The following is a 14,236-nucleotide window of genomic DNA, read 5'->3' on the forward strand; positions in this document are numbered from 1 at the left end:
TACGTTTAAATGACCGTGTAAGTGTTATCTCGGGTCACTGCCATAGCAGATGTGTCAATCAGGGCAAGCAGGTAACAAATCAATGGGGAGGAAAGGTAATCAGCGTACGACACTTTTTCCTCCCAGCGATCAATACCCAGGCCTCCACCACGCTGCCGGACGTAAAAGAAAAACGATAATGATGAATCTATTCTAACTCTTCTTTATGCTCCTCATTATATCAACTTAAAAGGACGTCATGAAACAAATAAACTTCATATACCTTCATTTATAGACGACTAATATAATATCAGGGCCAATACAGTGAGTTATGGCGCGCATCGATTCACGAGCAGACTTTTAAAGCAAACTAGCATAGATTAAAACCTATATTGATGCTTTTACACTTAACTGATAAATAACCTAAAATGATGTTCCAATATCAATCAACTCAATCAACGCTCGCTAACAGATAAGAACAGAGATATCGTACACAAACACACACAGTTGCCAGACATAAAACAAACCTAACATATTAAGCACCTTGTTATCAGTTCTGTTATCTCCTTTATCTAACACTTAACCTCTATTTCTTCTCTAAATAATGACATAGCGTAAATAAGCGTTAAATTATAGCCCACGAAATAAATGTTGTAACAAAAACAGTCAGATATCGTACTGGTATCATACACACTGCCAGACGTACGATCCATCATAAATATTAACAAAAACCTAATTAATAGCAGTTTTAAAGACTATATCTCCCTAATAGCATTAATATCTACTTTCAATAACGTCAAGGAGCTATTAAACGTTCATTAATAGCCTATGGAAGCCAGATATCGTACTCTTCACCACACACAATCACTCTGCCAGACGTATGACCTAACAAAATATTAACAAAAAACTAATTAATCGCCCTTTTAACGCATATGTCTCCCTAATAACGTTAATATCTACTCTTAATAACGATAAATAACCAATAAACGTTTACTTAGAGGCCTTAAATAAGATGAAATAAGGACAAATAGGGATTCTAAAATCTCGTATCTTCCAGTTCTTCCAAATTTCCAGAGTCCAGCAAGAGTGTGACTGTGTTCAGGCTTTCGGGTCTCTATTTAACGTTTTCTAAGGTTTCTACGGGTTTCTAGGCACCGCTAAGCCCGTTCTCGAGCCCGAAGTGAAGCCTGGAAGTGTGTGAGTGCGTCCATGGCTCCGTTCTCGTCTTGAAACCTATAGAAACCACCTCCATGATTGTGGGGTAGAGACCGTGTGGTTTCTGATAAGAGGGCGTGTCGGAGTGGGTCATCGGTGTTATCTAGAGACCAAATGTGGAAAGGTTTCAGTATATGGCCGTAGAGAACTTGAAACCAGACTATGATTGTGGGGTAGAGACCGTGTGGTTTCTGCTAAGGGGGCGTGTCGGGGTGGGACTGTGGTGTTATCTAGAGACCATATAGAGAAGAGGTTTCAGTATATGGCCGTAGAGAACTTGAAACCAGAAACCGACTATGATTTTGGGTAGAGACCGAGTGGTTTCTGATAAGGGGGCGTGTCGGGGTGGGTCTGTGGTGTTATCTAGAGACCAAATGTGGAAAGGTTTCAAAATACAGCTCGTGTGAAACATCTAGATACCAACTCCATGATTGTGGGGTAGAGACCGTGTGGTTTCTGATAAGGGGGCGTGTCGGGGTGGGTCTGTGGTGTTATCTAGAGACCAAATAGAGGAAAGGTTTCAGTATAAAGTCGTAGAGAACTTGAAACCGTGATAACACCTCTAGAAACCGCCTTTAGAGACCGATTTTCATAGAGTTGGTGTGTTGGGGTTGGTCCATATCGTTATCTAGAAACCAGGTTGAGGAAAAGTTTCATAATATAGTCGTAGAGAACGTGAAACCGTGTAAAAATCTCTAGAAACCGCCTATAGAGACCGTTTTACATATAGTTGGTGTGTTGGGGTTGGTCTGTATCGTTATCTAGAGACCAAATTAAGGGAATGGTTTCAGAATATAGCCGTAGAAAACCTGAAACCGTGTGAGACTTCTAGAAACCATCTCCATATGACACCAATTGAGACCGTTTTCAAGAAGTGGGGTGTCAAGGTTTCTAGATCACGTCTGTAGTGTTATCTAGATACCAAATTTGAGGGGCGGTGTTTTAATATAAGACTGTAGAGAACGTGAAACCATGTAAAACCTCTAGAAACCGCCGGGATATCTAGATCACGCCTGTAGTGTTAGCTAGAGACCAATTTGAGGAACAGTTTTAATGTAAGGCCGTGGAGAGCGTAAATCAGTGTCAAACCTCTAGAAACCATATCGACCCCATATCTAGAGAACAATATATGGAAAACAGTTCGGAAATATACATCAGAAGACTCGATTCCAAAGCCTATACACATCGCTTTCAATACCACATCCAGAAGTGCAAAGGGATTTAATTATATACAGGTAGAACATTCGTCTGTATGCATTCAGTGTATAAATCCAACTAATCTCTTCAATATCAGGCTTTTACGCTTTCCAGACCATATTAAATTATTCAGAGGAGGAAAATACTCAAATATACACAACCAGTCTATATATTAGAGTGCATTAACCTTTTCAGTAACAGATTATCGCCTTTTCCAACAGCATATCAAGGAACAGAATATATATAACTGTCCACTAGTTTTATTGAAGGCATTAGGGAAGGAAAATAGCATAGCAGAGTTAGTGGATTTAAGTAAAGTGTACAGAAAAACACTGAATTGACTAACTAAGTGTGCGCAGTGAAGTGTAGAACCGTAGAGAAGAACCAAGGAGAACCAAGCATAAGAGGTCGAAAGGAAAAGAAGAAGAAGAAGAAGAAGAAGAAGGAGGAGAAGGACATATCAGGATGGGGGACAGTCTTGGATACACCTATAGAACACCTCGCGCCAGCCTGGTGTTCAAGACCCGTCAGGTGTTGTCCCATGTCACGGACCTCTGCAGCGAGTTCACCAAGTTCATCGCGCCGGCATACCACCACGACAGATGCGAGAGGTGAGTAGAGAACAGCGTGAAACCTTTAGAAACCACACATAGAGACCGTGTTCAAATAAGGGAGAGAGAGAGAGAGAGGTAAGGAATACGGTGTGTGTGTGTGTGTGTGTGCGTGTGTGTGTGTGTGTGTGTGTGTGTAATATAATAGCTGTCTATGTATATCTATTTATCTACCTATCTGTCTATCTATCTAATATCTATATCTATCTATCTGTCTGTCTATCTATCTAGCTATCTATCTGTTTGTCCATCTATCTATCTATCTGTCTGTCTATCTATCTATCCATCTATATGTCTATCTATCAATCAATCTATTAACGAAGAACACAAGGCATGAAGCTCGAAACTCCCGCCCTTTGCCCGCCTCTCTGTGTTTACGTCCCGTCTGCAACGTTGCCAGATTGTCGTACTCAGGGCATTATATTACCCAGGTTATGACACGACTATTCCCAAAAGACATCTGGAATCAACGATTTTAACAATAAATATAAATTAATCTGGTTATCGGGATGGAGGAGACAGTTATTGGGTTAGAAATCAGAAAATATAAGTAACTGAGTACGACGATTTGGCAACGTTGCTCATCAGCTGTTCATGGCGCGCACGGCAGCCACGCACCCGGACGGAATCTTTTATCCTTTTTACCTCTCCTACGTTTCCTAAAGCCTTAAAGTACTCGCGAGTGCACTGAAAATAAACTTAAGACCCCAATACATCTTTCCAGTGATCAATTACGCTTCGAAAATAACCATAACCCCGTGAAATAAGGCGTTAAAGAGAGGCTACGGGCGTGAGGACTCGAAACTATACTCAATAATCATCACTAATTACTCCTATATCTTCGCTAATTAACATCAAATTACACTGCTGAGGCGTTAATTAGTAGCCCAAGTTACTGTTAAGTCTCTGCAAGTGTTTGAATAAGCCTGGAAATGATGCTAAACTTGTGAAATATAAGAAAAAGTGTGATTTTGAGATAGTGTGTGTGTGTGTGTGAGAGAGAGAGAGAGAGAGAGAGCATAATTTGTTTTCTGATCCTTCCTTTCTTTCTTTCTTTTTCTTTCTTTCTTTCCTTCCTTTCTTTCTTTCCTTCCTTCCTTCCTTCCTTTCTTTTTATATATAATTATTTCCCTATGACTGTATTCAAAATGTGTGTGTGCATTTAACATATCCATCCCTGTGTGTGTGTGTGTGTGTGTGTGTGTGTGTGTGTGTGTGTGAGAGAGAGAGAGAGAGAAAGAGAGAGAGACTTAAACCTATACTTATATCATTAGTTTCCGCTTCTGTTCAAAATAATGTCTGTCTAGGTTAGATATATCCGTCCTTCTGTGTGCGTGTGTGTGTGTGTGTGCGATGCGTCCCCGAGTCTGCCGTCAAGAAGATCGCAGTTATGTCAATGGCTTTCTGCGGGAGTTCGGACTGTGAGTATTAAAATATATAAGACCGTTGATTATTATTATTATTATTATTATTATTATTATTATTATTATTATTATTATTATTATATACTTTTTATTTTTCAGCTACAACAAAATTCATATATGCTTCCTTACTAATAAGACTTTCTATACAACAAAGTGAGGTCATTCTTTGTTGATTTATATCATAGGGGGCTGGCTATCATGTGTTTGAAGATACCCTAACCTAACTTAACCTAACATATCCCAAAACACACACTATAGGCCTTGACTCAGAAAATTCATATATGCTTCCTTACTAACGAGACTTTCTACATAATAAAGTGAGGCCATTCTTTATTGATTTATACCTTAAGGTGCTGGCTATCATGTGTTTGAAGATACCCTAACCTAACTTAACCTAACATATCCCAAAACACACACTATAGGCCTTGACTCAGAAAATTCATATATGCTTCCTTACTAACGAGACTTTCTATATAATAAAGTGAGGCCATTCTTTATTGATTTATACCTTAAGGTGCTGGCTATCAAGTGTTTGAAGATACCCTAACGTGAGCTAACATAACACACAACAGTTACTCAGAAAATTCATATATGCTTCCTTACTAATGAGACTCTCTATACAACAAAGTGAGGTCATTCTTTGTTGATTTATACCATAAGGGGCTGGCTATCATGTGTTTGAAGATACCCCAAACTTAGCAAAAGCAGAAATAGCTGAAATAAAAATAAATCCAGTCTTCATATATTTTTCTTCTTCATCAGGTCGGTCCAGATGCGTCTGTACACCATGCACAAGAGGGAGTTCGTCATGGTGTTCATCGTGTTCTTCGTCACGCTGGGCCTCGCACTCTTCATCGGGCTGGCCGGTGAGTCACTGTTATTATTGTCCTTACCTGGATGACCTTTCCCTATGAGCCGTGCTCGGGTAAACCATCAGGCAAAGAACCGAAAGGTCTCACCAACCAATGCACCAGCCTATGCAAGCTCATCAAACAACAGTACATTTTTTTTATTTATTTTTTTTATTTATTTATTTTTTTTTTACAGCTAAGGAGACCGTTCAAGGGCGTAAAGAAAAATATAAAAAAGCCCGCTATTCATTACTCCTGAACCATAATCCAATAAGACATAGGCTGGAAAGTGCATTGGGAGTTCATTTTGTATGGTCAGGGATAATATTCGTAAAGCTTGTGGCCAAGAAAATCTTTTAGAGCAGCTTTGAAAACACCAAGGTCTCTCAGCTCAGCTACTGCAGAGGGAAGTGAATTCCAGGAGCCAACAACACAAACTGGGAAGGAACGACGCCGACACTCAAGGGAACAACGAGAATGAGCAAGCTTGAAGACATGACCTCTTGTACCCACGACTGGAGCAAGCTGGAATAGTCTAGTCGGGTCAAAGGAGTCAACACTCGATCAAATAAACTCTCAATAATCTCCTGTGAACAGAAAAAAATATCAAGAGCAGAAAGCCTGTCTGCATAGGACAAGGCAAGGCTAGGCTGTCTATATTCTTGGTCCACCTTCGTTGGACTGACTCCAGCAGCTTAATGTCAAGTAGAGGACGAACATGAGTAGTATACAGTGCCATCATAAAATCATTGTCATTGTTTTTTGGTGTTTTATTTTGTTTATTTATTTATTTATTTATTTATTTATTATTGTTTTTTGGTGTGTGTGTGCACCTGTTTATACATACCCAACCCCCCTTTCACACACACCCCTACACCCCTTCTAACCCCCACTTCCCCTCAGGTCCGCCCATCACGGTGACCCAGCAGCAGTCCGCCACACAGCTGGGCCGTCCGCTGAACCACTCCCAGCTGCTGACCGGCCCCTACCAGATGAAGTGCCCGCCACTGTCCACCTACGCCCAGCAGCTGTGGCTCATTGCACGGGTCATAGTGGACATAAAGGACGGTAAGGGAGGGAGGGAGGGAGACAGTTTTACATAGATATTCTTGCCCTTGTCAGGAGGGAACTTGCTGGCCATGACAAGACTAGCCCGTGATCAGCCCATGGTGGTGGTGGAACATACTCAACCTCCCCCCACTTACACTAACGCACACACCTACACCCCCACAGACCAGTCGTTCAGCAAGGAGTTCCACCTGAGTGTGTCGGTCGAGGGCCTGACCAGAGACCAGCAGCAGGAGACAGTGCTGCCGGCAGACAAACCACACAACAAGTAAGTGGAGGGGTGGTACAAGAAAGTGGAGGAGTGGTAGTGAAGTGGAAGTAGTCCTAACCTGACCCCTCCCACATGACCCCCCCCTCCTCCTCTTCCCTCCCTTCCCTCACACACACACACAGTCAATGAAGAAAGAGATAGAAAATGAAATAAATAAAAGACATGAAGAGAGACTGAGAGACATGCCGGAAACAAACTTACTAAATACTAATACTAACACCCCATCCCCCCCAGGAGCCGCACCCTAGAGTGTGACCAGCGAGGATGCGGGGCGGTGACAATCATGCACCTGAGTTACTTGCGCTACACCCACTACGTCGTGACCGTCACCTTCAGCGGCCTGGCGGAGGTGCAGCAGTGGCACGCCTTCAGGGACGTGGTCTTCTATGTGAGTGGGGGAGTTTTATTTACTTATTTCTTATTTTATTTTTTTATTTATTAAGTTCTGCCTCTGGTGCTGGTTGTCTTTCTTGGTGGTCGGCCCCAGCCTGTTGTGGTGCAGACAAGTGTTTATAGTGGCGCCGTCTTGCCTGGCTCATGCTGCCCCCCAGAGCCCATCTTTGAGCCTATTTGAGAGAGAATTCAGAGTCCGGGTTTACAGGCGGTCTATAGGGCAGTGTGTGGGTAGTCTGCGGACACTCGGTGGGGACAGAAGAATTGACAGCTTGTTCCTGCATGATGACCTGTTATTATTGTTATTATTATTATTATTATCAATGCTGTTGTATCTCTCAAAGGGAAATTCCTGGGTCAGTTCTGGGTTCATAAGTCACTTGAATCAAGATAAAAAGAAAATGAAGAAAAAGAAAACTAAGCATTAAAAGTTATATCAACAAATGTTCATGTATTTCCTACCATAGATTAACTACTACTACTACTACTACTACTACTACTACTACTACTACTACTACTACTACTACTACTACTACTACTACTACTACTACTACTTCTACTACTACTACTACTACTACTACTACTACTACTACTACTACTACTACTACTACTACTACTACTACTACTACTACTACTACTACTAATAATAATAATAATGATGATTTCTCCTTCTCTCCCTGGCCAGTTCAAAACCTACAACCCAAACTTCACCAAACTTGAGATCTGGCTTCGCTTCATATTCCTGCTACTGGCGTTTATAGTGGCCGTGAGTATTGCTATTATTATTACTATTATTACAACTACTATTATTATTATTATTATTATTTATTTGTTTATATATTTATCATTTCAGTGCTGGCTGGCCCATAGTCTGAGGAAGTACGCCCTCTATGACTGGTCTATTGAGCAGAAGTGGATGTCCATACTGCTGCCTCTGTTGCTGCTCTACAATGGTGAGTCAGGGCTATTGTAGATAGGTCTGTTCTTTTTTTTTTTTTTTTTTTTTTTTTTTTTTTTCTCCTATATTGTTTCATCTTTTTTTTTCTTCTATTTTTCTGTCTCATTCTTTTCATCCATCTCCCTTCCCTTCACTCATTCAATCATCTCAATTTCTTATTCACGTCTCCGCCAGTGTTCATCAATTACCTTTTCTGCTCTAATTTTTCTTTCTATTTTTCTGTCTCATTCTTTTCATCCATCTCCCTTCCCTTCACTCTTTCAATCATCCTTATTTCCTATTCACGTCTCCGCCAATGTTCATCAATTACCTTTTCTGCTCTAATTTTTCTTTCTATTTTTCTGTCTCCTTCTCAACCCTCTCCCATTTTTTTCTTTTTACAACAAAGGAGACAGCTCAAGGGCACAAACAAAGGAAGCAATAATAATAACAGAAAAAAGCCTGCTACTCGCTGCTTCTAAAAAGAATCCAAAGAGGGGTCAATTTTGGGAGGAGAGGTGTCCTGATACCCTCCCATTAATGCCTATACCCTCCTGCCATTCCCTTCCCTTCACTCATTCAATCATCTCAATTTCCTATTCATGTCACCGCCAATGTTCATCTCTCCTCCGCTCCCCGTAGATCCCGTGTTCCCGATGACGTTCCTGGTTGAGTCGTGGGTGCCGGCGCTGGTTGACACAGTGTTCCAGGCCACCTTCCTCTGCTCCCTCCTGCTCTTCTGGCTGTGTATATACCACGGACTCAGACAGGTGGGTGGAGTGCCATTCTCTTACGTGGGTCTATAGAAAGGCTCTCGGATATCAATGTTCCCTCAAACACACACTCTCCCTCTCTCTCTCTCTAACTCAAGCTGAAATCAAGCCTATCTCAAGCTCACTCAACCTCAAACACACGCTCTCCCTCTCTCTCTCTCTCTCTCTAACTCAAGGTGAAATCAAGCCTATCTCAAGCTCACTCAACCTCAAACACACACTCTCCCTCTCTCTCTCTCTCTAACTCAAGCTGAAATCAAGCCTATCTCAAGCTCACTCAACCTCAAACACACACACACTCCCTCTCTCTCTCTCTCTCTCTCTCTCTCTCTCTCTCTCTCTCTCTCTCTCTCTCTCTCTCTTTCTCTCTCTCTCTCTCTCCAGAAAAAGCAAGCCTTCTCCTCCCATCTCTCCTCCCTCTTTCCCTCTCAAACTTCAACCATTTTTTCTTTGCTCTCTCTCACTCCACCTCTCAAACTCATGTCTCTCTCTCTCCCTCCCCAGAATGAGCGAGCCTTCTCCACGTTCTACCTGCCCAAGTTTGCTCTGGTTGGGTTGCTGTGGTTGGCGGTGGTGGTGACGGCCGCCGTGCAGAAGTGTAATGAGCTTCATGACCCGCTATACTCCGCCATGCTGGAGACTCACCATTTCCAGGCGAGTCACTGTTGCTATCAATGTTAGTAGTAGTAGTAGCAGTAGTAGTAGTAGTAGTATTGTTGGTAGTAGTGTTGTTATTGTTTTATATTTTCTCTCAACAAAGACATTCAAACACGCCTTGATTTGACATATAACTTACCATCAACTTTCCGTTCTTCCCCTTACAGAAGTTCAAGATCTTTTTCTTTGTGACGGGAAGCTTCTACCTCCTCTACCTGCTCTACCTCATCATCACGGCGTACAGCGAGCTCAGGTCCATGCCATACTTCGGTGAGTTCAATGGAATACTTATTTTATGGGTCTATAATAATAATAATAATAATAGTAATGATAATAATGGATTGGGATAGTGATGTTTTTTCCTGTCTCTCTCTAATGTTTTCTCTCTCTCTCTCTCTCTCTCTCTCTCTCTCTCTCTCTCTCTCTCTCTCTCTCTCTCTCTCTCTCTCTCTCTCTCTCTCTCTCTCTCTCTCTCTCTCTCTCTCTCTCTCTCTCTCTCTCTCTCTCTCTCTCTCTCTCTCTCTCTCTCTCTCTCTCTCTCTCTCTCTCTCTCTCTCTCTCTCTCTCTCTCTCTCTCTCTCTCTCTCTCTCTCTCTCTCTCTCTCTCTCTCTCTCTCTCTCTCTCTCTCTCTCTCTCTCTCTCTCTCTCTCTCTCTCTCTCTCTCTCTCTCTCTCTCTCTCTCTCTCTCTCTCTCTCTCTCTCTCTCTCTCTCTCTCTCTCTCTCTCTCTCTCTCTCTCTCTCTCTCTCTCTCTCTCTCTCTCTCTCTCTCTCTCTCTCTCTCTCTCTCTCTCTCTCTCTCTCTCTCTCTCTCTCTCTCTCTCTCTCTCTCTCTCTCTCTCTCTCTCTCTCTCTCTCTCTCTCTCTCTCTCTCTCTCTCTCTCTCTCTCTCTCTCTCTCTCTCTCTCTCTCTCTCTCTCTCTCTCTCTCTCTCTCTCTCTCTCTCTCTCTCTCTCTCTCTCTCTCTCTCTCTCTCTCTCTCTCTCTCTCTCTCTCTCCTCTCTCTCTCTCTCTCTCTCTCTCTCTCTCTCTCTCTCTCTCTCTCTCTCATATGTGTCATAGTTTAAGCTTGTAATAGAAAGAAGAATATTTTCCTTTATATATGTAATAGATAAAGAGATAGTTCATGCAATGACTATTATATTAACAAAGAAAAAATAATGAATATCTACAAAACACTGCAAAAACCAACCCATGAATCACTACATTATGAGTTTTATGACACCCTTATACAGCTAACACAGACCTCCACCTCCCCTCCTTCCCTCCCCCCAGACCTGCGGCTCAAGTTCGTGACCCTGCTCCTTGCCGTGGTGGTCAGCGTGGGCACCACCATCACTGTGCTGAGGTTTGGGGTTGGCGTGCTGGAGGACAACTTTGTGGCCCAGCTGTCCACGCACTACGAGAGCTCCGCGCAGTTCATGGCTTTCTACGGACTCCTGAATTTGTATGTCTTCACGATGGCATATGTCTACTCGCCCTCGGAACGTGCGCTGATGGGTAGGTGTTGCTGTTGTTGTTTGGTATTTCTCTGAGTCCTTCAGTCTTCCCCTAAGGCAGGGTTGTTAGCCCTTTGGTGACCCCAGGCCTCCATGGCATTGCTTAGGATGGTCACACACCCTTAACCTGTCTGCCAAAATCATCACCACCAGTCCTGTTTAACATATAATATATAATAATATTCAGATATTGAGTCCCATAGCCCCAAGGGGTATGTATACCCCCGGTTAAGACCCCCTGCCCTGAAGCCTCCTCCAAGCCATGCCCCGTGTAGATCTTCACAAGGTAGATGGTTGTGTCTTGCATGCAGACTGTACTCTCTAAGAAAACATTATTTTCAAAACTTGAAATGGTGAAAATAAGATTGTTATGGTGAGAAATTAGGGAACAACATTTCATGTTTATGATGATGCTGGATGAGCTGAGTAAAGAAATGTGAATATTTTGTGAACCTGTGCGGGTGTGTTGGCTGACGGAGACTCCACGCCCACCGCCCAACAGCCTGCCAGCTACAGGCTGCTGAGTGCCAGCAATGTCTGCATGACCATCCAATGGCTCAGCTGTGTGTGAGGCGGTGCTGAAAACCTCAATTTTCAACAGCACCACGAGCACAGTGTGCATCCCGGGGCAGAGTGTGGACAGGAGGCCTTCAGCTGTCTGGCATATTCCCTTTCAGTCTCTCCCTCCCTCATCACCCATTCCTCCCTCAACAGAGACGCACATCCTGAAGGACAACCCCGCCTTCAGCATGGTCAATGATTCCGACGAGGACGTGATCTATGGCTCGGACGAAGACACGCGGCGACCCCTCAACCAGCGCTCCAACGACAATGACGAGAGTGACTAAACCAGGAGGAGGAGGAGGAGGAGGAGGAGAGAAGATGAGAGAGGGAGAGGAGGAGAGAGAATATGTAAGCAGGTAGAGATGGAGAGAAAATATGGAGATAACTAAGAGAGAGAGAGAGAGAGAGAGAGTTGTGAATGCCAAAGCAAGTGTTAGATAGGCTTTCAACACACACACACATACACGGCCCGGTAGCTCAGGGGTAGAGCGTCTGGCTCACAACCAGAAGGACTGGGGTTCGATTCCCCGGCCGGGTGAAGATAAGTTGGGTTTATCTTCTTTCACGTGTAGCCCCGGTTCACCTAGCAGTGAGTAGGTACACGACGTCAGGCAAGGAGTTGTGACCTCGTTGTCGTGGTGTGTTGTGTGTGAGTGGTCTCAGTCCTACCCAAAGATCGGTACTATGAGCTCTGTGCTCTTCCGTAGGGGAACGGCTGGCTGTCTTGAGAGAGACTCGCAGCAGACCAAGAGGTGAATTACACACACACACACACACACACACATACACACACACCCAGTCCATATACATTTGAGGGTGTCCAGCATAACCTATACATACACATATATATACATGGCTATTACTGTGTGCTATTTATACATACATACATACATACGTACATACATACAGTCAATCCGTGCATGTGTGAGTGTGTATGCCAGATATTATTATTATTATTATTATTATTATTATTATTATTATTATTATTATTATTATTATTGCTACGTTCTTCTTCTTCCTTCTCCTCCTCCTCCTCCTCCTCCTCTTCCTCCTCCTCCTCCTTACCATCTTTTTCTTTTATTTATTTTATTATTATTTTATTTTTAAGAGGAAAACGTTTTATCAGGGAATTTATTTTTGTCTGGTAACAACTTTTCCGATCTTTCGTTTCCTTTTTTTTTTACGTTTATTGTCTATTGTTTGTTTGTTCGTTTGTTTGTTTGACGCCGCCTCCGCCATCTCAGGTTATTGCTATTATTATTATTATTATTTATATTTATTTCTGAGAGCCAAATATTTTTCAGGAATTTTGTATCTCTTATTAATATTTCATCATTATTATTATTATCATCATTATCTTAACCTTAAATAATCTAGCTTCCATTGACATAAGAAAAAAGAAAAAAGAAAAAAAATAAATATACAGTTGTGTCCTGGTTGTCAAATGCCATATACAGAATTATCATACATCATTATCATCATTAATATAGCCATCATTATCATCATAGTGTAAGCCATTATCATATCATCGCCATCATCGCTAACTTATTATGTATACAACTCGCTGTTCACATGTGTTAGCCGTCAGCATAGGACAGCATACTGGGGCATAGGACAGCATACTGGGGCATAGTACAGCATATTGCATAGGGTGTGTTTGCTAGTCTGTCTGTCTGTCTGTCTGTCTCTTAAAATGCCCTTCTATTCTCTATCTATCTGTCTATTTGTATCTATTTTTATTTCATTTATAGAGTCATTTATTTCCTCTCTCTATCTCTTTCTCTATCTCTACCCTTTCTTTCTTTCTTTCTTTCTTTCTTTCTTCCTTTCTCGCTCTTTCCCCATTCTCATCTCTTTTCTTCCTTTCCTTCCTTATTTTTTTTTCTTTTTCCTTATCTCTTCTCTCCTTCCCTTCCCTTCCTTTCCTTTCCCTTCCCTTCTCTTCCATTCTCTTCCCTTTCCTTTCCATCGCTTCCCTTTCTTTCCCTTCCCTTCCCTTCTATTCCATTCTCTTTCCTTTCCTTTCCATCCCTTCCTTTCCCTTCCCTTCTCTTCCCTTTCCTTTCCATCCCTTCCCTTCCCTTCCCTTCCCTTCTATTCCATTCTCTTCCCTTTCCATCCCTTACCTTCCTTTCCCTTCCCTTCCCTTCCCTTCCATTCTCTTCCCTTTCCATCCCTTACCTTCCTTTCCCTTCCCTTCCCTTCCCTTCCCTTCCATTCCATTCCATTCCATTCCATTCCCTATCCATCCCATCCCTTCTATTCTCTTCCCTTTCCTTTCCATCCCTTTCCTTCTCTCTCTCTCTCCCTTACCCTAATGCGAGTACTAATAGGTCATGGCGGTGCGTACAAATTGGCAAACACACTCTATATATATTTTTTTAGCTTCAAGTTGTCAGTCAAAGGAAGGGAAGGGAACGGAAGGGTTGAGATTTTAAAGGTTTTGGTAGGAGTTAATATTTTTGGTTGTTTTTGGTTGTGTATTGTGGTTGATTTTTGGTGGTTTGGTGGTGGTGGTGGAGGTGATTCTCTTTCTTTCCTTCTCTCTCTCTCTCTCTCTCTCTCTCTCTCTCTCTCTCTCTCTCTCTCTCTCTCTCTCTCTCTCTCTCTCTCTCTCTCTCTCTCTCTCTCTCTCTCTCCCCCCCCCTTCCTTCCTTCCTTCCTTCCTTCCTTCCTTCCTTCCTTCCATACCACCACCATCACCACCATCATCATCACCATATCACCAGAGAGAGAGAGACAGAGAGACAGAGAGAGAGTCTAGTCAGTAATTCAATGCTTTATATGATGATGTTATT

General features: G+C 42.5%; 1 protein-coding gene across 5 annotated transcripts; it reads left to right on the forward strand.

Moving 5' to 3' along the window:
* The first annotated feature begins 1,049 nt into the window (after positions 1-1,049).
* LOC126982071 (transmembrane protein 181-like) lies at positions 1,050-14,008 on the forward strand. Of its 5 annotated transcripts, none has more exons than XM_050833793.1 (13): positions 1,050-1,089; positions 2,613-3,002; positions 5,189-5,292; positions 6,181-6,345; positions 6,511-6,613; positions 6,851-7,004; positions 7,695-7,775; positions 7,863-7,962; positions 8,589-8,716; positions 9,224-9,373; positions 9,544-9,646; positions 10,651-10,875; positions 11,589-14,008. In XM_050833793.1, the coding sequence occupies exons 2-13, from the start codon at positions 2,857-2,859 to the stop codon at positions 11,720-11,722; spliced, it is 1,593 nt and encodes a 530-aa protein (XP_050689750.1). In that variant the 5' UTR covers positions 1,050-1,089; positions 2,613-2,856; the 3' UTR covers positions 11,723-14,008. The 5 variants fall into 5 exon arrangements, with proteins under 5 accessions (XP_050689750.1, XP_050689751.1, XP_050689748.1 ...); XM_050833794.1 differs by having other exon boundaries at positions 1,052-1,112; XM_050833791.1 differs by having other exon boundaries at positions 1,059-1,180.
* Positions 14,009-14,236: the final 228 nt, after the last annotated feature.

This window comes from Eriocheir sinensis, chromosome 50 (assembly GCF_024679095.1).
Source record: "Eriocheir sinensis breed Jianghai 21 chromosome 50, ASM2467909v1, whole genome shotgun sequence".
NCBI lineage: Eukaryota > Metazoa > Arthropoda > Malacostraca > Decapoda > Varunidae > Eriocheir > Eriocheir sinensis.